The sequence below is a fragment of the Neomonachus schauinslandi genome, chromosome 11 (genome assembly GCF_002201575.2).
Source record: "Neomonachus schauinslandi chromosome 11, ASM220157v2, whole genome shotgun sequence".
Classification (NCBI taxonomy): Eukaryota; Metazoa; Chordata; class Mammalia; order Carnivora; family Phocidae; genus Neomonachus; species Neomonachus schauinslandi.
In genome coordinates, this window is record NC_058413.1 from 102,381,538 (window position 1) to 102,406,952 (window position 25,415).

General features: G+C 41.2%; 1 protein-coding gene across 2 annotated transcripts in view; it reads left to right on the forward strand.

Moving 5' to 3' along the window:
- ALG9 (ALG9 alpha-1,2-mannosyltransferase) overlaps nt 1–25,415 on the forward strand; it is an 86,143-nt gene that overhangs the window by 47,576 nt on the left and 13,152 nt on the right. For both annotated transcript variants that reach the window (XM_021696248.1, XM_044919869.1), the window contains one exon: nt 17,679–17,809. In XM_021696248.1, coding sequence (XP_021551923.1) covers nt 17,679–17,809 — 131 coding nt within the window. The remainder of the gene's footprint in view (nt 1–17,678; nt 17,810–25,415) is intronic.

A 25,415-nucleotide genomic window follows, 5' to 3' on the forward strand; every position in this document is an offset into this window, starting at 1 on the left:
ATTCAGGTATCCACTGTGGGACCAAGGTACAGAACTATTCCACCTGCACAGAAGTCTTCTTTCTACCACTCCTGTAGTTTCATGCCACCTTCACCATCCCTGACCCCTGGCAGTTGTTACTTTGTCCTCCGTCTCTATAATTTTGCTATCTTGAGAATTTTATATAAATAGAATCAATATAGTGTGTAACCTTTAAGGTTGCCTTTTTCCCTCTGCATATAATGCCCTTGAGATCCATCCAAGTTGTGTGCATCAGTTTGTTCGTTTTAGTTTCTGAGTTGTGTTCCATGGTATAGACGTAGTGTAGTTTGTTCACCTGTTACAAGGCATTTTGGTCGTTGCCAGTTTTTGGCTCTGACAAAGTCATTGTGAATCTTTGTGTACAGGTTTTTCTGTGGATACACATGTTCATTTCTCTGGGATAAATGCCCAGGAATGTGATTGCTGGATCATATGGTACGTAAATGTTTCAGTTTTTCAGAAACTGCCAAATGATTTTCTAGATTGGCTGTACCTGTTCAAGTGAGGTGTTAGAAATCTTACCTCTCGGGCGCCTGGGTGGCTCAGTTGGTTAAGCAACTGCCTTCGGCTCAGGTCATGATCCTGGAGTCCCGGGATCGAGTCCCCCATCGGGCTTCCTGCTCAGCGGGGAGTCTGCTTCTCCCTCTGACCCTCCCCACTCTCATGCTCTCTCTATCTCATTCTCTCTCTCAAATAAATAAATAAAATCTTCAAAAAAAAAAAAAAAGAAATCTTACCTCTCTTTAGGTCCCTTTATCCTCCTCTGTTTATAATATAATTGTCTTAAATATTTCTCTTGTTATTAATATTGAGAACCACATCAGAAAGTGTTAAAAATCTTTGCCTCAACCTTTAAATGATAATTTAGAAAACTTGAGAAGGAAAATGTAGTGGTTTTATCCATATACTTATTCTTCTGTTATCTTTTCTTCCTAATGTTCCACTGTTCCTTCTTTTATTATTAACTTTCTACTTTAGAATTTGTGCCATCCTTTCAGGGTAAAGAATGTTTTTCCTCTGGATATGGCATTGTGGGTTGACAGTTCTGTTTTTTCACTACTTGAACAAAATTGTGCCCTTTTCTCTGGCCTCCATGGTTTCTTATGAGAAATCTGCTGTCCTTCTACTTGTTTTTCCTCTGTAGGCAAGGTGTCGTTTTTTCTCTGGCTGCTTTCAAGATTTTTTCTTTGTCTTTATTTTTCAGAAGTTGGATTATGTGTCATAGAATGAATTTCTTTGAGTTTATCCTGTTTGGGATTCGGTCAGCTTCTTGATTCAATAATTTTAAGTGTCTTGCCAGATTTGGGGAGCTTTCAGCCATCTTTGCTTCTTGTACTCTTTCGGCCCTGCCCTCTTTCTCCTCTCCTTCTGGGACTCGGCAACATGAAGGTTAGAGAGCTTTTGTGAGAGTTCCACAGGTCCCTGGAGCTCTTTATTTTCCTGTCCTTTTTCTTTCTCTTATCCAGACTGTGTAATTTTATTACTCTTTTCCAGTTCACTGATTCTTTCCTCTGATTCCTCCACTCTGCTGTTGAGCACATCTGCTGAGCTGTTTATTTCAGTTTTTGTCCTTTCCCTCTCTGATATCCATTTGGTTCTTCTTCTGTTTCTTTGCTGAGACTTTGTTTTGTTTCAAGCATGTTTGTAATTGCTGATAGAAGCATTTTTATCATGGCTGCTTTTGGATCTTTGTTAGATAATTCTGATAACTTTATTATCTCTGTTTTGGCATCTGTTGTCATTTGTCATGTGAGTTGAGATCTTCCTGTTTGTTTCTGTGATGAGTGAGTTTTCGTTGAAACCAGGACATTTTGGGTATTCTGAGACACTGGATCTTCTTTAAGTCTTCTGTTTTAGCTGACCTCCTCTGACCTAACGCTGGTGGAGGAAAAGGAGTTTGCCTTGTCACTGCCAGATGGAGTTAGAAGTCCAGGTTCCCTTCTTGGTCTCCATGGATACCTGGGGGTAGGTAGGGGTGGGTGTTACTGCTGTGTGGCATTGGGAAGTTCAGGGTCACTACTAGACCTCTACTGATATCACCTTGACTGAGGGCAGGGGCACCTCGTTCCTGTTCCCCACATGGCCTCCACTGACACCATGGGGCGTGTTACCATTGGACAGTAGTGAAAGTCCTGACTCTGCTAGGCCTTCTCTGACCCCACCTCAGCATGTGGAGCAGGGCTGCCTTGAGACCGTTTGGTAGCGTGGAAGTCTAGGCTCCTGTGTTGTTTCCTCTGATGCCACAGGGTAGGTGGTGGAGAGAAGAGACTCATTACTACCCAGCAGGGTTGTAAGTCCTGGTTCCCTACTACTCAGTCTTCTCTGATCCCATACAGCCAGGAGGAGGGGGGGCCCTTCTTTGCAGCCTGAAGATTATTTGCCAAATCTCCACTGGAGATTTATTGTCAGAGATAGAGATGGAATGACACTCTTTTGGGTGGTGTTTGGCTAGTGTTTTAGGGTTCTCCAGAGAAACAGACCAATAGTGTGTGTGTGTGTGTGTGTGTGTGTGTGTGTGTGCAATTTCATTTAAGAAATTGACTGACACAATTGTGGGGGCCGGTAAGTCTGAAATCTGCAAGGTAGGTTGGCAGGCTGAGGACCCAGGGAAGAATCGATGTAGCTTGAGTCTGAACAAACATCCAGAATTCTGGAGGCAGAATTCTCTCTTCCTTGAGGGGACCTCTCTCTTTTGCTCTTAAGGTTTTCAACTGATTGGATAAGGCCTACCCACATTATGAAGGGTAATTGCTTTACTCAGAGTTTGCTGATTTAAATGTTAATGTACTCTAAAAAATGCCTTCACAGCAGCATCTAGTCTGGTGTTTGACCAAATATCTGGGTATTGTGGCCTAGCTAAGTTGACACATAAAATTAATTATTGCTGCTAGAGTAGAGTGGCTATTGTATAAAAGTATTGTTCCTGCCATCCTGAGGTTGCTAGCTGGCCTGCCTTCTTTTCTCTGCCCTTTGGAATTGTCTTAGGTTTGTTTCATACATAGGGTCAGGGCTTTTAGCTGGACTTAGCAGAAGGAATACAGGAAAGTACCTGCTCTTGCTTTTTATTTGCCATCTTCTTTTAACCTGGATTAAATGCTTTATTGATATTTGAGACCATAGGTTTTTATTTCTAAGCCTCTTCTTTGTTTTTCCTGAAAATTATTTATTTATTCCTTCTGTGTAGTTTTTTAAAATATTAAATCTTTTGGACTAGAGTGTCTGATTTTATGATTTTTATCTGGATTTTTTTTCACTCCCCTTTCAGATTTCAGCTTAAAAATCTCTTAATTTAGTTGGAAGTTTTTCTAAGAAGCACATTCACTCTGGTCTTGGTGAGCTGCATTCTGACCCTTGCCAGGAGCTCATTGATCTATAAGCTGTAATCCAGAAAAAGTCTTATGATTTAAAAAAATTTTTTTCAACAGTCTTATGATTTGACTCCATTGCTTATATTCTGCTGTGTGCTGCCCTTTATCTTTTGCTTCTCAAGTGCCAACTTTTAACCTGACAAGAAATGGAAAATATCTCTTTGCTTCAAAAACTTTGAGTATCCCACCTGTGATCTCGGAGTCACTTGACATACAGCCTCGCCTTCTTCTGTCCTTTGTTTCTAATATGAATTGGCAGGGCTCACTGCTTGGCAGACTCATGTCTTAGCCAGTTCCCTATCAATTTGATACATTCTAGGAAGATGGAATTCTTTTCTTTTACCTGTGTTACGTCTGTTTTCACATGGACACTTCTCAAGTCTCCAGTCAGGGTCATTTATAGGATGGCTCTAGTTCAGAGCCTGGGAGCCATACCCTGGCTCCTGTCACATAGCCTCTGTGCCTGGTTGCTTATGCCTGTGAGTCTTCACAAAGGTAGTTTGCTGTTCCCGTAATGCTCTTTTCTACTACTTCTCTTCAAGCCACTTTCCAGGCTACAGAGCTTGTTTTCTGTGGGAGTTTCTTGCAGATTTTGAGCAAAGGAGAGCTACTGAGACTTCTTTTTGTTGTTGTGACACAATTTCCCCATGGCCATTTACCTTGCCCAATTGCCCAAATAGTTATGCACTGTCTATTTACCTTTAAAACATTGACTTTTAAAAAAATCCATTTACTCTTTTTTAAGATTTTATTTATTTGGGGGAGAGAGAGAGAGCACAAGCCGGGGATGAGGAGCAGAAGGGGATTGAGAAGCAGACTTCCTGCTGAGCCAGACACAGTGCTCTATCCCATGACCCTGAGATCATGACCTGAGCCAAAGGCAGACACTCAACTGACTGAGCCGCCCAGGTGCCCCAAAATCCACTTACTCTTAACACCTACAATCAACCCAATTATATATGTTAGTAGAAGAAATAGTACATAGATAACTTCTTCTCCTGAATATATTTTGCTCTTAACACTTCAATATGAGAGTGTTTTGGGAATTCACAGAAGTTCAAATAAGCTAGCAAAGTCACCCATTAAAACCCAACATAAGAATCTCCAGAAAATTGGTCACGGGCCCCAGTCTATTTCCCCTACCTACCTTTTCCCAACATTTCAAGTAGGGAACTAGTACTATAATTTTATAGGTTGATGCAAATATTAGGCTGGGTAGAGTTTCATCTATTGAAGTAACACCCTTTTAAAGGGTGATGAAAATGACTGTGGAAAGTTTGAGTTCATAAAATCATTCTCTCTTCTTGGGTCATGAAATACATTCCAGGAACTGATAATAATGTCAATTGGCTGATTAAACAGAGAATTATAATAGCAGAAAATTTTGTGAGCATGTTTTGCCAACTCCAGATGACTAAAATTAATTTCCTCTTCCTTTTTATTTATACTTTGGCATAATTGCTTTATTCTGTTGGCTGGCTGCCATTTAAAGTTTATTTATTTGGTATTGTCCATCTCAAGTAGTAAGCTCCTAAAGTGCAGGTATTTGTATGTTTGTCTTCCTCTGGTTCTTTTCAAAATTATGAAATATAAGCTTTATTTTTTTAAAGATTTTATTTGTCAGAGAGAGAGGGAGGGAGGGAGAGAGAGCACAAGTCAGGGGAGCGGCAGCCAGAGGGAGGAGACTCCCTGCTAAGCAGGGAGCCTGATGTGGATCTCCATCCCAGGACCCTGGGATTGTGACCTGAGCTGAAGGCAGATGCTTAACCGACTGAGCCACCCAGGCATCTCAACAATATAAATTTTAAAGAAAAAATGAAAATATACAAAGATGGTATATGACTTTTTGTATACATGGCTCAACTTAACTGTAAAGTAGAAATTCTCTGTAAAATGTGTGATTTATTTTTCTTTTGTTTCCTAATTTGGTATTTAATAGGCTTTTTTTTTTTTAAGGGTGGCTTTCAAATTTCTTTATCTCCAATACAGAATGAGAAATACCTTCTATATCACAGCTCAGCATGAATGTGTGCACACGTGTACACACACACACACACAAGTGGGGGTGAAAGTGTCACAAATAATGCTTTTTACTAAGTGAAATGCATTCTTATACTTTCTATTCTCTTCCAGTGCATTCTAATTAAAAATTTTTTTTTAGTATAGTTGGCACACAATGTTATATTAGTTTCAGGTGTACAACAGAGTGAATTGACAAGTTCATTATACATTATACTGTGCTTACCACAAGTGGAGCTGCCATCTGTCCCCATATGATGCTATGACAGTATCATGGACTATGTTCCTTTTGCTGTGTTAATAGACTTCCCTTAATGATGGTAGTGATAGTGACTTTAGTCATAAACACCAGTGATTGCATTCTTTTTATTTTATTTCCAGTATAGTTAACATACAGTGTTATGATTTTATTCTTTATTATAGATGTGTTCTTAAAATATTTTATATAAGCTGATATTTTAAAAGTCAAATTTATAAAAGAAACCTTGAATTTGTTGTAAAAAAGAAATAAGCAATTTCCAATGATTTCTTAGTTTTCTTTTCTTTTTTTTTTTAAAGATTTTATTTATTTATTCATGGGAGAAAGAGAGAGAGAGAGAGAGGTAGAGGGAGAAGCAGGCTCCCAAGGAGCAGGGAGCCCGATGTGGGACTCGATCCCAGGACCCTGGGATCATGACCTGAGCCGAAGGCAGATGCTTAACCATCTGAGCCACCCAGGCGCCCGATTTCTTAGTTTTCTAAATAATGGATATTGTATAAAAGAACAGGTTTGTTTCTCTGGAGATACATTGTTGAGAGCTACGTGTTATGTGGGTTGGGCTTCACTGACCAGCATTACCACCATCCTGGGTGTTCACCCCCATGTACTGATTGAATAAAGAAGGCAAATGATTTCCCTTCATTTGACTCTTTGGATCAATTGGTAGTGGCTTACCGGAGCCCCGGTTTAAAAAGCTGAGGACATTGCGTCTAGGCTCCGTGCGAGAGGGCCGCAGTTGATTAGTGCTGTCTAACATGAGCTGTGAGAAGAAAAACAACTGTCCTGAGTTTTCTGTATGTGCCATCATTACCTTCAGGGAGGATCTGTGTGGTAACTCGAGGCACTTAGGTAAGACATGCGACCTATTAACAAATCACATGTTTTATATTGACAAAGCACTTAGAATAAAAGAAGCCCTTTAAAAATTAAACATTTTTCAAGTATGCAGGCCCACAGAATTTCCCTAACCCTTTCCATATTTAACAATGTCAGAACAACGATAATATCTTGGCTTGAAATAGCTCCTTGACATCAGCAAATTCAGAGAACCGAATGATCTTACTTTGCCTTTGCCATTCCTGACAAATATGTATCTTCAGTTATGCTCAGTGTGAGAAGACTGACTTTCTGATTGCCGAAATCTTGACAATGTAAAAAGCAGATCCTGTGTGTTTGTTACCTCCAGTGCAGGGATGTCTTTCGGTATGAAAATGTTTCTAATGATGAGCAGCAGTAGTTTTGAGAAGAGTAGAATCAGCATTGTGCAGTGTGTTTACACGTGTGATGAAATTATTTTCTCTGCAATGATCTTTCCTTAGCATTGAGAGAGATTTCCATGGTTTCAGTCCAAATCCTTTGGAGACCTGGTAAAACCTCTGAGACTGAGTTAAGTGACTTCCCTAAGTGATAGAGCTAGAGTTAGAGGTAGAGACGGAGTATTTGGGGTCCCATTTTTTTGACGCAAAAGGTGATACTAGATCGACTTAAGAAGAGTGCTTGGCTGGGGGCAGGATGTTCAGAGCATTATTCTACTTTTCTGCTGGTGTCATTTAGGAGAGTTTGCTGTTTCAAACACTATGGCTGCTTGCTGATACAATGTACGTTCAAATATAGTAGGATACACACACACAGACACAATAGGATTTCTGTTTATAATTGTGTTTAATAATAAAAAATTGTGGCTAAAATGAGTTAAAGGATAGATTCTCAGAAATTATAGCAAACTTGCAGAACTGAACTTAATTCCAACATCTTGTCTGTGAGTTGAAAAACAAGGAATATCCATTTGGATTTGGTTTGCTTTTTTTTTTAAAGATTTTTTTAATTTATTTGACAGAGACACAGCGAGAGAGGGAACACAAGCAGGAGGAGTGGGAGGGGGGAAGCAGGCTTCCTGTGGAGCAGGGAGCCCGATGCGGGGCTCAATCCCAGGACCCTGGGACCATGACCTGAGCTGAAGGCCGTGCTTAAAGGCTGAGCCACCCAGGCGCCCCTGGTTTGCTTTTAAATGTGATTTGTTGTTGTTGTTGTTGTTTCGTGCTTGTTGGGTTCTGTACTCCATTCCCAGGAGCAGGAGTATGCTCACAGACCTGGAGGGCGTTGTGCATTCTCATCACAGTAGTGGGATCCAGGAATAATTATTGAACTTGATTTCTCTAGGCAACTTCCATACTTTAATTTTTCATTCCATAAAATAACCAAATAAGTCAAATATGTTACGGTGAATTGTCTAGCCTTGCTCAAAATTAATAGTTTACTGGAGCTTGAACTCATTTTGCTAACTAGAGATTTTTTAGTAGATTTATTACAATGTGATTTAATCTTCGTTGTATGACATTTTAGAGGAGATAGATTGCCCTCCTGGGGCTAGAAGCTAAGAGAAAAAAATTCTTGGCACTTAAAGACAGCTAGTCTTAGTTTTTATTAACACTTGGTGTTTGAAGTTGTCCAGCCTTCTGGTGCAGTTGGTGTTCATTCTTTCCTTCGACAATTACTTTTGGACTGCCTGTTGAGTGCCAGGTACTGGACAGGCACCAGCGGGCACCGTGCTGGTCAAGCCTGACTCAGTTTCTGCCTCCACAGAGCTTAGAAGGCTCAACCTAGAAGTCCTGGGCCTCACTAGTGTTGCTTACAGGGGGATATGAGAAAATGTAATCAAAATTTATTACATTTTTTGGAAAGAAAGACATCCTGCATACTGCTTAGAAACATTAAAATCATAACATATGTCAGCCATTGTTGCTGCTTGATAGCCTCAGTTTATGAGCAGACTTGACTTAGTTATGGGCAAAGTGAACCGTTTTCTCAACTTCAGTCCTCCCACTTGACTTGGAGGTTACAGGACAAACTGATTTTGATGTATCTTTCACATTATCCCCTTAAAGTCTTAGAGGATTCTTTACTGCATTTGTTTACCAGAGAATTTTCAGTGACATTTGAGAAATGAGATCTCTTAACCATGGAGATGGTTTCTCTGTGATGTTCCTGAACTGCGCATTGGCCCTTGCCAGAGATCTCTATTTTTAAAGCTATGTGCGTCATTGTCATTTCCAGCTGATAGATGCCTGAATGCAAGTTCACATCCTTCCTGTCTTAGGACTTGTGGGGCTTGGCTCAGGCAGTGGGATAGACAGCGGGGAAGGTCACTGAGAAAAGGAGGCTGGGCTGTGAGTTCTTTCCTTGTCCCCACACAGGCATTCTACACTGTGATGAGTGTGTTCTTGGCTACAACTGGGGAACTCACCCCTGTTGTTAACTTTTCTGTCTTGAAGTCTCCTTGTAGCCTTTCTGTGGCTTTTGAAATGCACTCTCCCTGAGTTTCAAAACTGTACTCCTTTGATTCTTCTCCTACAACCTCTCTAATGACTTTTTCCATCCCTTGCTTCTTCACGTCCTCCTTGGGCTCAGTACGGTGGGCGTCCTCCCACACTTCTGCTCCTCTCTTCTGTCCTCTTTCCTACCCTTTCACCTTTTTCTCCCTCCTCTTAGTTTCAACTTTTTTCATGTACTCTTGTGCACATTCGTTCAATATGTCTTGGCACCTCCTGTGCACTTTGTACCAGGCTTGGTTTTGGAATGCATGAAGGAATGAGGTAGACACAGCTCCAGCTTCCAGAAAATTTACTAACTTCCTAATTAATTCGCAGATTATGATTATGGAGTGTTTTTTTTTCCTCAAGATTTTATTTTAGAGAGAGAGAGGGTGCAAGTGGGGGAGGAGCAGAGAGGGAGCGGATCCCTAGGAGACTCCCCGCTGAACACAGAGCCCAATTCAGGGCTCAATCCCATGACCCCAAGATCATGACCTGAGCCGAAATCAAAAGTCAGTTGCCCAACCGACTGAGTCACCCAGGCGCCCCGAATTGTGGAGTGATTTAATGGAGAAGTAGTGGTTGCTATGAGAGCACACAATTTGGGGACCTGTCCTAAGGAAATAATTTTTGTCTGGGATCTGAAAGACAATGGGGGATTTATGAGGTGGGAGTAGGAAGTGTTGCAGGCAGTAGGAATAGAAAACAGCCATTAAATCTCGGTGTCCCAATCATGGGGACCTTCTTTCAGTCCCTTGGTGTGAAATGCAAGATAGCATCTTTTCTCAATCTCACCCAAACTGATTCTTCATTTGCGGCCCCCTCCTTTCTCCCGTTCACTGGGTTAGAAGCCTTGGTATCACTGATTTCCTCTGAAATAGGCCTGAGACTTACCGTTTCTTCCCTCTTTCCCCCTGCACAGAACTTCAGGGTGCCTTCACACACAGCTGGACATTCCTTAGTGAGGGGAGTGCTTGTTTCCAGGCTTTCCCTCCGGTACTACCATGTGCCCCGCCCCCCCAACCCGCAGAGCCAGCATGCGTCTTTTTCTGAGACCCATTTTTTGGCTGAAAAGCCTAGAGTAGATTCCTTTTTTTTTTTAAGATTATTTATTTGAGAAAGAAAGAATGAGAGAGAGAGAGAGAGCACATGAGAGGGGGAAGCGTCAGAGGGAGAAGCAGGCTCCCTGCTGAGCAGGGAGCCCGATGCGGGACTCGATCCCAGGACTGGATCCCTGGACTCGAGGATCGCTACCTGAGCCGAAGGCAGTCGCCCACCAACTGAGCCACCCAGGCGCCCCCTAGAGTAGATTCCTGATACACAGAATCCAGATTCTCTTAATTTGGGTTCTCCATTATCAGCCCTCAGATTCTCTCTTCGCTTTTCTCAGCACACACCTCTTGGGACAAGCAGATATTTCTCCTGTTTCCCCTTAAACCATGCTCATTTCTGCCTTTTTACTCTGTTCTTTCTTTTACCACCATCTCCAGGAAATTTTTTCAACCACAGCAGCCCCCAGTGATTTCTTCCTCTCTGAACTGATTGTTCTTATAATACTTACTCTTTGTATTTTATATGTGCTAATGTCATTTCCTGACCTCAATTTTAAGTTTAGTAATGGGGACCTGTCCACAAGAATTTTGTATACTCTAGTTTAGAATTCACCAAATAGGTACTTAATAAAGGCTTTAATGATGCCCAGAAGATTCATTTTAGTGTCATTTAGTGGATGCTGCTAATTCATTGCTGATGGAGAACTGTGAGTAGTTAATATTGTAACCCTCTTGTCCTACATGTTGGGCATAGCTTGAATTGACAGTAAACACTGATCTCAATTGAAAACAAGAACAATTCATTTTAATGGGCCCTAATGCTTCAGGGTTCTTTCCTGTCAGTCAAGTTCTCACATTTCATGGACTTAGTCAAGGATTCCTTCTAATGTTACAGCGATTTGTGTAGTCCTTTATAGTTTACAGGTTTTATTCAAATGAATCCTCTCATTTAATCCTCATTATAACTCTCTGAGGTAAATGGTATTATTCTTATTTTACAGAAGAAATTGAAGTATAAAAAACATAAATCAGTATGGGTCACCCATCTAGTTTGTGGTGGAGCCCAGACCTGAATCTAGGCCTCTTGACAGAAGAGTTCCTCTTCCAATTGTTTAAATAAATTTTTTTTCTAGCTTTACCAAGATAAAATTGACACATAACATTGTGTAAGTTTAAGGTATACAGCATGGTGATTTGATGAATGTGTATATTATACAGTGATTACCACAGTTGGGTGAGTTAACGCATCTATCACCTCACATAACAAGAAGTTACCCTTTTTTTTTTTTTTAATGTTGAGAACATTTAAGATCTCTCTTAGGTTTCAAATGTACAACACTGTTTTGGCTTTTTTTTTTTTTTTGAGAGAGAGTGAGCCTGGTGGGGTGGGGGGAGAGGGAGAAAATCTCAAGCAGACTCCCTGCTGAGTGTGGAGCCCAACACAGGGCTCGATCTCACAAGCCTGAGCCGAAATCAAGAGTTGGACGCTTAACCGACTGAGCCACCCAGGTGCCCCTACAACACCATATTGTTAATGATGTTATTATGCTGTACTTGAGATCCTCTGAACTTAGTCATCCTGTAACTGAAATTTGTACCCTTTAACCTCTCTCCACTTCCCCCAGCCCCTGGTAACCACCATTACATCTGTTTCTGTGAGTTCAACTTTTTTAGATTCCACATTAAGAGAGATCATATACTATTTGTCTTTCTCTGTTGAACTTACTTCACTTAGCATAATGCCCTCAAGATTAATCCATGTTGTCACACATAGCAGGGTTTCCTTCTTTTTATGGCTGAATAGTATCCGTGTGTGTGTGTGTGTGTGTGCGCGCGTGTGTTACATACATATCACATTTCATCCATTGACGGACACTTAGGTTGTTTCCATGTCTTAGCTATTGTGAATAATGCTGTGATGAACATGGGAGTGTAGATGTCTCGTCAAGATAGTGACATCATTTCCTTCAGATATATACTCAAAAGTGGGATTGCTGGATCATATGGTAATTCTCTTTTTAAGTTTTTGAGGAACCTCCTTACTGTTTTCCATAATGGCTGTACCAATTTACATTCCCACTAACAGTACACAAGGATTCTTTTTTCTCCACATCCTGGCCAATACTTATCGCTTGTCTTTTTGATAATAGCCATTATAACAGATGTGAGGTGGGGTGGTATCTCATTATGGTTTGATTTGCATTTCCCTAATGATTGGTGACATTGAGCACCTTTTCATGTACCTGTTGGCCATTCATATATCTTCTTTGGAAAAGTGTCTATTCAGGTCTTTGGCCCATTTAAAATCAGATAATTTGGTTTTTTGCTGTTGAGTTGTATGAGTTCCTAGTATGTTTTGGGTGTTAACTCCTTATCAGTTACATGGTTTGCAAGTATTTTTTTTTCCAGTCCATAAGTTGCCTTTTTATTTTGTTGATTGTTGGGGCTCCTTTTCTCTAAATATCTTATTTCTTCTCTAAAAAAGAACCTGCCCTTGGGGCGCCTGGGTGGCTCAGTCGGTTAAGTGTCTGCCTTCAGCTCAGGTCATGATCCCAGGGTCCTGGGATTGAGCCCTGCTTTGGGCTCCCTGCTCAACGGGAGTCTGTTTCTCGCTCTCCTGCCTCTCCTCCCAGCTTGTGCATGCTCTCTCTCTCAAATAAGTAAGTAAAATCTTAACCAAAAAAAGAAAAAAAAAAAAAAAAAAAAACCTGCCCTTGGTCATACCTAACCATTTTCTGCTGGGTGCCTTTGTCCTTGTGTGTTTTAGTTGTTCATTAACTGCTTCCTGGAAAAAAAAAAAAATTCAGCACCTGCTTCCCAAAAAGGATGAAGAGGTTACATATTTTTTAATGGACTGTTAACTCAATTAATATGATTTTGCTATGGTATCTTTCTAAAAACTTTAAATGGAATTTGCATATGGATAGTGTGATGAATGGAGCCAAAAGCTAACTGGTTTAGTTGGGTATTAGTTACTACCCAGATTTTTGGGAGACTGTGTATCCAGAACCAAATCTAGATAATCAGACCTGTGGTATGCCTGGCCACAAAAGGCCAGGCAGAGGTCAAGTATTGAAATGTCATATGGAGGCCACCTAACCGAAGGAGGTCTTGGCATGAGACCGTGGGAGTCTCTGCCCCTGGCTGCTTCTATTTGACTACAGAGGCATGGTGCTTGCAAAGCTTTTAAAAACTTGTTTCATGTTTTTAAAATCCTTGGGAGCTACAGAGTGGGTGTTGAGACCAGAAAGTCTGCTTCCTGAAGTGTTTATGCGAAGAATCATTTTTGGAGTTATGTGGAATGGAATTGGGTCTGACGTCAATTCCCAGTGTGCCTTCTCTCCCCTGGAGGAATAGCCCATATGTAGAGACAGATGTGAGACTCTTTTACATATAAATAATGCGAGGAGAGAATGGGAACAGTACTGTGAGTTAGAGGTGAGGGGGAAGGACAGAGTTTACTGCAGGCTAGAAATGAACAAGTTGTTCTTAAAGGTACTTTTTTTAAACCTTCAGTTGTGTATAACCCATAAGCTTAAATGTGCACAAAACGCAGGTGTACAGTAATCAACAATATTAGAGCCAGGTACCTGTGTAAGCATCACCAAGGTCAAATACTAGAGCATTGCTCCCAACCAGAACTCCCGCAGCAACTCCTTTTGATCACTACCTACTCCCTTCTTCAGGGGAACTCACCTGACTTTTTATGGTAATTTACCTGCTTTTCTCTTTAGATTTACCGCTTTTATATGCATTCCTAAACAATTTAAATTAGTTTTGACTGTTTTAGAACTTTCATATACATGGAATCATACTGTATTTTTTTGGGGGGGGTCTTGATCTTTTCCCTCAACACTTTGTTAGTAATAATCGCATATGTTGTTGCAGATAGCCGTAGTTTGTTCTCTTTTGTTACTGTATAGTATATCCTTGTGTGAATGACTATACCACAGTGTATCATTTTACCGTTGATGGATGTTTGCTTGTTTCCAGTCTGGGCCAACTGCAGGTAAAGCATTGAACATTCTTGAATTGTCTTTTGGCACGTGTATTTCTGGGATATATATTAGCTTGCACCACAGTGAAATTACCAATTTTGTGGATTAAATAGTGAAATATTAATTATTTCATATGGTTCAGTCTAAAACCTGGGGGTACAAATGTTGGATCATAGCAAATGTTATATGTTCAATTTTTGTAGATTGTGTGAAATAATTTTCTAAAAATCTTGTACCAATCTAATCTCCTCTCAGCAATGAATAGAGTTGCTCTACATTCTGGCCAACACTTGGTATTATAAGTTTTCATTGTGATTTTGTTTGCATTTCCTTGATTACTAATGAGGTTGAACACTTGTTCATTTGTTTTTGGCCATTTAGATTTCTTCTTATGAAGTACCTGTTAAAGTCATTTGCCCATTTTTCTATTGGGTGGTCTGTCTTTTTCTTGCGGACTAGAAGGTATTATTTATATATTTTAGATATGAATCCTTGATGGTTAAATGTGTTACATATTTCTTCTGCCATTCTGTGGCTCGTCTCTTCGCTCTCATAAGGGTGTCTTTGATGAATAGATATTTTAATGTAGTCAAATTTATCCTTTTTTTTTTTGTAGTTAATACTTTTTGTGTCTTGTCTAAAAAGACTTCTGTAAGATCTTGAAGATCTTCTCCAATGTTATCTTCCAAGAGCTTTGTAATTTTGCCTTTTTCATTTAGTTCTGTAATCCATCTGAAGTTGGTTTTTGTGAGTGGAGTGAGGTTGAGGTCTAATTTTACCCTCAGTGGATACCCAGTTGTTTCAGCACCAGTCAATGAAGAGCCCATCCTTTTCCCACTGACCTGAGGTGTCACTCTGTCATAAATCAGGGTCCATGTTGCCTGCATCCATTCTAGGTTCTGTTCCCTTCATTAGTCTCTCAGTCTATTTCTACACTCAACACCTCTTGTCTTAATTACTCTAAATTTATAGCAAGTAAGCCCACCACCTTGCTTTTCTTTCCTAATGGTACTTTGGCTGTCCTTGTCCTTGTACATTTCCATATACATTTTGGAATTAGTTTATCAAGTTTCATCAAAAAAATCTGATGGGATTTTTGAGATTGCATTTACTATATTGATCAACTTATTTAGGCTTTACATCTTTATAACAGTGATTGATTAGGAATAAGGTTTATCTCTCCATTTAATACTATATTGTCAAAAATTTTTTTGAGATTAAAATTCATCATTTCAACAAATTTTTATTGTGATAAAATTTACCACTTTAACCATTTTGAGGATACAATTCAGTGGCATTAAACATATTCCCAGTGTTATATAATCACCTCCACTCTATCTCTAGACCTTTTTAATAATCTCAGACTGAAAGTTGGTACTCATTAGATAGTTTTTTAATCCATTCTTCCATGATGGACTTTGGGGTTATTTTTACCTTTTGTCTATTGTGAATAATGCCACTGTGAACATTGGGATTAAATACCTGTTTTGAGTCCCTGCTTTCAATTCTTTTGGGTACATACCTAGAAATGGAGTTGCTGGATCTTAGGGTAAGCAATGATTTTAAAGTGCACTATTCAGTGGTGTTTAGTACATTCATACTGTTGTGAGGCCATAACCACCATCTAATTTCAGAACATTTTCATCCTCCCCCCACCCCTCACCCCAGGAAAACCCCATACCCATTAAGCAGTCCCTTCCCCAGTCCTTAGCAACCACTAATCTGCTTTCTGTCTCAATGGATCTCTCTGTTCTGGACATTTCATATAAATGGAGTCACATCACATGTGGTCTTTTGTGGCTGGCTTCTTTCACTTGGCATCATGTTTTCAAGGTTCATCCATGTTATGCAATGTATCCTTTTTAAGATTGAATAATATTTCATTGCATGTATTTACCACATTTTAATTATATGAATATACCACATTATAAATTGATCAGTTGGCAGACATTTGTCAATAAAATTCCGTAATTTTTATAGAGGACTTTCCCATATCTTTGTTAGATTTATTCCAAGGCATACATTTTCAAATTCTCGTGAATTATATTTTTATAATATAATTTGAAAATACATAATTTAAAAACATTTTCTATATTTTCTATTGTTCTATAGGAATATATGACATTGATTTTTACATCCTATAAATCTAAAGTTTGATAAACTCTCTGAATTCCGAGAATTTATTAGGCAACCAGATTTTATATATACCAATCATATCATTGTGATGAATGAGTTTTATTATCTCTTTCCATTTCTTCTTTCATTTCTTTCTCTGGTATACCTTACCCTGGTGACTGGAATCTCTAGTACAGTGTTCAATAGAGTAGTGATAAGTCTTGACTGATTCCTGATCCCAGGGGAAAAGCTTTCAACCCTTTACCATTAATACGAGATTTGCTGTAGATCTATTCATGTTTCCAATGGCCTGTATCTTGACTGATACCTGGCATTCTAAGAGGACTCTATATTGGTTTTAATTTGTAAAAAACATTTAGTTGAGCTCCTGAGAGCACTTTCCCTCTGATTCAGTCATTTGTCCAGTCTTGATATGACTTTTTTTTTAAAGATTTTATTTATTTGCAAGAGAGAGAATGAGAGACAGAGAGCATGAGAGGGAGGAGGGTCAGAGGGAGAAGCAGACTCCCTGCTGAGCAGGGAGCCCGATATGGGACTCGATCCCGGGACTCCAGGATCATGACCTGAGCCGAAGGCAGTCGCCTAACCAACTGAGCCACCCAGGCGCCCTTGATATGACTTTTGAAGTCACACTGACTTGGGTCCAGATCTGGCTCTGTCATATACTTGTGATTTTGGTTAGGACTATACATTTTTTTAGTTGGAAAGGAACTATTTAACAGCAGTGGCAGCCTTCAGATTTTGTAGCATGTTCCATTGAATTAATCAATTTTGTGAGAAGCACAGTACTGATATAGGTTTAAATGAAATGTATTAATATTCTCTTATAATTAGCTATGGTGCTGTGATGTGTCCATGTTGTAAGCAACTGGATGACTACAGTTTTGCTAATAGTTGCTACGTATTTTTTGTAACCTTCTCCACTCTCACAGTTCTGATATCTCAGTTTTACTGATCTTTTGCTGCAATGGCAGTTCCCATGTCTCTGTCATTTCTCTTGAACTGTTGAAAGAGATGATGATCCGTGATAGTGCTGTACCACTTCTGAGGTGTAGGGTGACCTCACATGGCTCTGTCCGCAGAGATGGGGCTTCCTCACACATTAGCATGTGTTTAGGTGATGGCCTTTTAATCTCTGAGATAAGTGGTAGATTGGAAGGGAATGATAGTAGAAGAAGAGTGTTTTTTTCAGTAGGTTGTGGACTCATGCTAGCTTCAGAAGTGTCTTTGAGGCCAGAGGAACCCAATACCCAAACTAGGGTCAGAACTCCCAAAGCTTACATATATATTTGGCTAGGTGGGTGCATGTCTCACCCCTGCAACCAGGAGCCTGAATAATTCCCCAGAACCCAGCACTCTTACCTGAAGGGAAAGAGCACAGGTAATACTGTCCAAGGACTTGGAGGTTTGTGTTTCTGAAACCCTGTGGGAATTTTTAGGATTGTAATTGATGTTCCTTATCCTGAAAAGACCTTTGCAGTTACTAATGAAGGGTTGGCCTTTCTCCATTGCAGATTGACATCAGTAAATGCCATTATTTAGTGGATTTGGACACCATGAGAGAAACACCCCGGGAGCCGAAATATTCATCAAATAGAGAAGAATGGATCAGCTTGGCCTACAGACCATTCCTTGATGCTTCTAGGTATGTGGCTAGAGATGTACTAGGACTAGTAAGGGTGAAAATTAGAATCTTGATTGAATAACTTCCAGTCCTGGGCTGACTGTAATAGCCATCATTTCCTTTTATTTTTATTTGGGCCCAAACACATCTTCTATTCTTGTCCAGTTTCCTGAGAAATCTAAAAGAGTGCTCTCTTGGGCGCCTGGGTGGCTCAGTTGGTTGGGCGACTGCCTTCGGCTCAGGTCATGGTCCTGGAGTCCCTGGATCGAGTCCCGCATCGGGCTCCCTGCTCGGCAGGGAGTCTGCTTCTCCCTCTGACCCTCCCCCCGTCTCATGTGCTCTCTCTCTCTCTCTCAAATAAATAAATAAAATCTTAAAAAAAAAAAAAGAGTGCTCTCTTTTTCTAGGCACTGAATGCAAAGTTTATTCGGGTATCATCCAAATAAAAGAATGTAACTAAAACAGATCCACTGAAGACAATGCAAATAAATGTGTGACATGGATTACTTTTGGCAATCAACTTCAGTTGTCTTACTGAGAGTATTATAACACTGTTAGGAAGATTGACTATGTCCTTTAAAGAGCTAGAAGTTCATATCCATTATTATTATTTTTTTTAAAGATTTTATTTTTCAACAGAGAGAGACAGCGAGAGAGGGAACACAAGCAGGGGGAGTGGGAGAGGCAGAAGCAGGCTTCCTGCTGAGCAGGGAGCCCAACGTGGGACTCGATCCCAGGACCCCGGGATCATGACCGGAGCTGAAGGCAGACGCTTAACGACTGAGCCACCCAGGCGCCCGCATATCCATTATTTTTAGGATCAAGCTTCAGTCAAGGAAGGAACAGGCCTTACTCGATCTTAAATAGAGGGACCAAAGAGACCAGGGCTTGTCTGGCTCTTCAGAAGGGCCTAAGAACTGATGACAAGAGAGGAGTTAGGACATTCAGGTGAAGGAGTAATGGGGTTGAGTTGGAAGAGTCAGGTGATTTGTGGGTAGAGGTCCAGGGATGCCTGGTGGGCAGAGTCCAGACAGAAAGCAAAAGGTAGAGGACCAGGTCCTAAGAGGCAGGTCTGGGACTCAGAAACAGGGAAGAAGATGTTTTTAGGAGGAGGGAGTGCTCAGAAGCTGCTGATAAAGTTGAATAAAGTTGTCCATAAAAAATAAAGTCCAATTGGGTTAGGCAGCCAATAAAAGCAATTTTGGTGGAGTGGTAGGGGCATGGTGACTTGAGAGATGAGGGGGATGAGAGCAAAAGCAGAATTGGAGATGGTGAACATAGAGAAGTCTTCTGAAGAGTTCTGCTCTGAAGGGAAGCAAAGAAACGGCCGTCGCTGGTAGTGGGTACTGTAGGGAAAGTGATGATGAGAGAAGATTTTATCCTTTAAATCTTTTTAAAATTGTGATAGTATATATACAGTATACACGTATGTGTGTGTGTATATATATTTATATATATATAAACACAGAATTTGCCATTTTAGGGGCGCCTGGGTGGTTCAGTCGGTTAAGCGTCTGCCTTCGGCTTGGGTCGTGATCCCAGGGTCCTGGGATTGAGCCCCATGTTGGGCTCCGTGCTCGGTGGAGAGTCTGCTTCTCTCTCTCCTGCTCCCCCTGCTTGTGCGCTCTCTCTCTCTGTCAAATAAATTAAATCTTTAAAAAAAAAAAAAAAAAGAATTGCCATTTTAACTATTTTAAGTGTACAGTTCAGTGGCATTAATTATATTTACAGTGTTGTGCAATCATTACCATTATCTTTTTTTTTTTAAAATTACCGTGTACGTTTTGTAAGTTTAAAGTGTACACATGTTGGTTTGATACATTCATGTACTGCCGTATGATTATGATAGTTGCATCAGCTAACACCTTTATCATGTCACATATTCGTTATTTCTTGTTTCTGTTGAGAATGCCATTATCTATTATCTATTTCAATAACAATCACGTTTGTATGCTGATGGAAGTGATCTCTTAGCTGAAAATTGATCATGTAGGAGAAAGGAAGGAATTGCTGGAGCAGTGCCCTTGAGGTGGGTGAGAGGAAACATACCTGTAAGTAGAGGAGATGTTTTGGATAGGTGGGCAGTAGATAGATCCTCTCTCTGCAGTGATGAAGAGGTTCTGTATCTACACTGTCCAATATAGGAGCCACAAGCTGCATGTAGCTATTAAGCATTTGAAATGTGACTACTCTGCATGAGGAACTGAATTTTTAATTTTATTTAATCTTAATTTAAATAGCCACACATACCTGCTAGATAGAGCAGAGTAGGAACTGGCAGCAGGCTGGTGTGATAATAGGAGTCTGGAAGTTCTCCTCTGATGGCCTCTGTTTTCTCGGTGAAGCAGGAAGTAGGATTATCAGATGAGAAGGGACTATATGGGGATGAGATGTTGGAGATTTGAGGAGAGGGAAATAATTGAGGAGAGAAGGAGACAAAGGGAGCTCGAGAAATACAGTATGATTAGAAGACAGGATCAAGAACCCACATGAGCTTTAAGTGGGGCCAGTGTGGTTGCTTTTTTCTTCTCCAGCTGTAGAGATAGCCCTGGTGCTGAATCACAGAACAGGTGAATTTAACCAGAGTTGTTGTTTTTAAATTTTTTAAAACAAATTTGTAGAAGTATAATTTACATACCGTAAAATCCACCCATTTTAAGTATACAATTCAATAATTTTTAGTAAATTTACCAAGTTGAATGTATATAAATGGAATTATATAATATGTGAGGTTCTGTATCTGGTTTCGTTCACTTTGCATGTTTTGGAGATTCATTCATGTTATAGCATGTATCAGTCGGTGTTTGTTGTTGAATACTATTCCATTATATGGATATAAGCATTTTGTTTACCTCTTCCCCAGTTGATGGATACTTGGGTTAGTTTTACTTTTTGGCTATTGTGAATAATGCTGTGCACATTTATGCACCCATTTTTGTGTGCAGGGTTGGGTTTAGGCCAAAAAGTTCAACAAAGCATGAAGGGGGTAAGGGAGTTGAGTTTATGGCAGAGAGTGGTCGTGGCCGTAAGTTGGGTGAGGAGGGGCGGGGGCGCTGAGGGAGTGGAGGGCCATGAGAGGTGGTGGGATGGTGGATTGATATTCATACATGGTCAGATTGGGCCAGTAATAGGACCGAGCTGGAGGGAGAAGCAGCAGTGATGTTGTGAAGCTCTCTGCATCATACATGTTCTTAGTTATTGTTATTTGATGTAGTACTTGGGCTAGGTCGCTATTGGGCCTTCTATTTTGATTGAGAAAACTGTGACAACATGAGATCTGGCCCTGGGAAGATCTCCAGTTCTGAGAGGACAGCAGATCCCGAGCAACCTTCCTGTTAGCAAAGGGAAACTGAATGGTTCACAAATACTGACCAGCAGTACATTGGCTACAAAATGAACTCTGTTAATAGCAAATGGGGCAAGGGGTAATTTTCAGGTGACTTTTTTTCCCCTTCAGTTTTGAAGGGTTGAAATGAGAAGGGCCACCCATCTACCCATTTCCCCTTTTGGTGGCCTCCTAGAACCGCAGCTGGTGCACATAAACGGAGAGCCTTTGGGACAAGGCAAAAAAGTATGCTCGTATAGTTCCCGTGTGAGGATTTGAAATCTCTTGAAGAAAGAGCGGAAGGTGTTGGTCACCTTCCCACCTGCCTTGTGGTGAGCAGAGGGTGGCTGGAGAACCTTGGACAGCCATACAAGTGTGGTGGCTCCTCAGTGTTCAGTCCCAGCCATCATTTCCAGAGATGCTGCTTGCTGTTGCCCACTGAGCCTTCTGCTTCCCTAACAAGCTAGATGTTCAGGCCAGAAATAAAGCATAATGGGCTCAATTTGATCAACATTTACTGAATATCTTTTACATTTAAGACTTTACTCTGTGTGCAGACAAGACTGCTGCCTAGGGGAGTTTATGGTAAACCTGGGGAGAAACCCCACCTTGGGGAGGCGCTATCCAAGCATAGGAGAGATGGGGCAATTCCAAAAAGGCTAGGTGGGAGAGGCCAAGGAAGATGCCAAGAGGAGTGACATCTGAGGATTGCATTGGTGATTGTGTAGGAGGTGGACTGGAAGGAGGGAAAGTTGGAAGCATAGAAACAAGTTAGGAGACGATTCTGGTTGGCTAGGTGAGAGGCAGCGAGGGAGTGAACTCAACTGCAGAGGAGGGATAGACTCACGAGATGCAGGGTGTCAGGAAGATCAGGCCAAAATTTACCCGGAACCCCACGACTTTCACAGTGGCCTGTATCTACGTATTTAACATTCTCCTTTGCTGTATCAAAAGTGTTGTGGATTGCTTTCTGTAGCAGGGCTGGTCCCTGAGCAGAAGCTTTTGCAGGTTTGAGCAGAACTTGCTGGAGCGACGGACCCTAAACTTACCTCATCGTATGCCCTGTTTGTCTTGTCCGTCCCTGCTGCTGCTTCATTTCCCCTCCTCCACTCCGCACACCTCTAGTGCAGCGGCGGGAGGGAGGTTAGTGGAGAATGCCTTCAGAGGTTTTTCACGTCCCGTAAATTTTACTGGTTTCCCATAAATTGGCATGCTTTTCATGACCATATGCTGAGAAAGAAAAGAGTCTGGTTTAAGAACTGGAAAGGTACAGTTCACGTGAAGGTGTACAGAGAAGAGAGCAAGGGGTCAGAAGATGTGACTTGCTGGTTGTTCCTCTCTGATTCCAGATTTCCATGCTAGAACAGAGATGATAATATTTTATCTTCTTCATGGGCATGTTGTAAGGATTAAATGAGAGTGGAAATATAAAGGTGTTTTTAAATTCTAAAGCATTGTATAAATGTCAGGCTTTTCAATTAATTAGCAGGCAGCCTAGGGTTCCAAAATTATGCTGATTTTCTTTCTCTTCCTCAGCATTTCCTAGTATATATTGATGTCACTGCAAAAACAGTGGGGGTCCACAGCCCAGTCTTGCCACAGCAGTTTATAACTGTCAGTACGGTGACATTTCATGTTGTGGACTTGGGACAATTAAGCTGGACTCTACTGTGAGGGGCTGTGCACCTCAGAGCTACCACTCTGAGGTGGTGCACAGAATGCTCTTGGGAGCTTGATCCTGGATTGCTTCCCAGCCTGTTCACTGGGGCTGTTACATTTCCTCTGACTTTTGAGACCATGGCTTTTGTACTTCAGCAATTTATGTAACAGGGAGAAATGTGGTACCATCTGCACGAGATGGTCACCAATGTCTTTGACCCTAGACTGGATGGGACTGCAGGCCTAATTCCTCTCTAGGTCCTCTTGAGGAAAGGAGGAGGTTTTAATAAGCCTGTGACATGATCTTTTAGAAATGGAAGCCAATTAGTTTCTCAAATGTTTTGGGCCCTAAAACTTGGAGGGTTCACTTTGAGAGATGATTTTTTCTTTATTCCATTATCCATCTCTGCCCATCTATCCATCTGACACTCATCCAATCAGCAGATACTTTTTTTGAACACTGCCAGGCACTCCAATAGATCTTAGGTATATAGTGATGAATAATACACACAAATTCCTTATCCTCTTGGACCTTGGCATTAAACAAATAAGCATACAAATCAATATATAATTACAATCTGCGTTAGGTGCTTTAAAGGAAAAGTACGGGGTGCTGTGAGAGAAGGAAGCCAGCAGTAGGAGGCACCTGGAGTCTTAGATCTCAGAGCCAGCTGCTTAGGCAGGTTTGAAAATCAGAAGATACTATGTCCTTGTCACAGAGCTGGATTTTTTAAGGGATGTAAAGGAAGTAACTAGACACAGATTTTGCCCTTAAATAACTTACAACTTGTATAGTTACACATGCAAAAAATGACTTGAAAATAATAGTAAGCCCATAGGAGGTGCCAGCTTGTGTGCTAGAACTTCCAAGAGAGGAGAGATCTGTGGCGGTCAGGGTATACTGAGAAGCTTCCCAAAGGACATGGCTTCTGAGCTGAGGCGTGGAGGGAAAGGAGGATTTGTACCGGTGGTAGAGAGGGCAGAATCGCATAGATAATTCAAGGAGAAGAAATCATGAGCACAAGTGGAAACAAAAAGAAGTCCTTTGAGGTGCCTGAGGGATTAGTCAAGAAAAATGTAATTTACCTCTTCCACTGGCTTAGATTGGCTTTTAGGTGGGAGTGATCTGTAAGAGATCATCCAAATCAAAGTGCTTTTGAAAATAAAAGGAACCCTGCCCTGGGCAAATCAAGATGTGTGGTCACCCTGCTTCAGTGTGACCAGAATACAGGGGCTTGCCCAAAAAAGCAGGACGGAGGAATGGAGTATGGATTGTTCCTTTGCTCTGCAGTCCATGTTGATGTGTGGATTTGCCCATAGCTTACTTATTTGATTTAATTTGCTGACATTCCTTGGTATTGTAGCCTCGGTTGGCTCTCAGCCATCTGAAAGGGAAGCAACCTGGATAGTTTGAAGACCGTACTGGCACGTAAAAATATCCTACTCAGTGCAGACTCAGCTCCAGGGGAAAGCAGCCTAAAGGTTATTAGAACAATAATAATCTTTATTAGTAATTATGACTGGTACAAATTTAGCAATTCTGAATATCTGTGAATACGGGAAGAAGCTTGTTTTCTGTTGAAATTGTTGGAAGACAAGCAAGGCCTTTACTGTTGGGCTAGTGGAGCATGACTCCATAAATAGGGCTAACTGTCGTTAGCCCATTTGGGTGAATGGCAACCCAGAAGTCCTTTCATTCTTTTCCCATAGGCGGCTTCTCTGCATTATGAGAGGCCTAGAGAACCGGAACCCACTAGTCTGAGACAGGACCCAGGCAGAAGATCTTACCATCTTCTGGTCTCCCCTTCATACAGCTGGCGCCAAAGCCATGCCTTCCTCTCCCTGGGTTTGCCACGTCTGTGTCTGGTTAATTGTATAAAGCTTTCTCTGACTCCTGGGATATGGGGTCTAAACTAGTTAGCAATATCACTTTTTAAACCAGACACATTTGTTACTCTATGGCCATCTCATATTACATACTTTCTAAAATAAGAGAGGATTTTTTTTCTTTCTTTGAAGCATGATATAATTGCTGCTTGTATAAAATAGCTTGACACGTGGGTGGATGTAATGCCTACTCGGAGGTTTCCCAGAGAGGAGTGGAGAGAGAGTGTTGCAATCAATTGCCTGCTCAGCGGTGGGTTCCTTCCGAAGTGTGGTGAGAATGTGTGGCTGTAGGAGTCTGGTGGGAAATGCCTTTCCAGGTTCCATTGGCCTCCTGAGCACCAGGGCCTGTTTGTAGCTTCGGAATCAAGTTGGGAGGCCCTGCCCCTGCTTCACGCGGCCGCTCTCTGCCCACGCTTTCCTCCCTCGGTGTAGGTCCCTTTTGTCTGGCTAGCTTTGCTTTCACCTTTGGTTTTTGGATTGTGAGATTTCCTTCTTCCTTATTTTGGACATATTAGCCTCCTCTAACTGAATTTTAGGCTTGCCTGATGGGGCTTGAGATAATTTGGGCAGGATTTCAAAGCCCTGCAAGTTTATAGTTACAGGTGAAGAGTAGATGCAAGCAAGGGATTAAAAGTTCACACTTTCCGCTGGCATTGTAGGAGAGGGACCCTCTCCAGTCAGAGGGCCTCGACAGCAGCAACATCAGGACTGTGCTGACAGCACCTGTCCCTGGTGTTCTTTCAGTGCCCAACACAG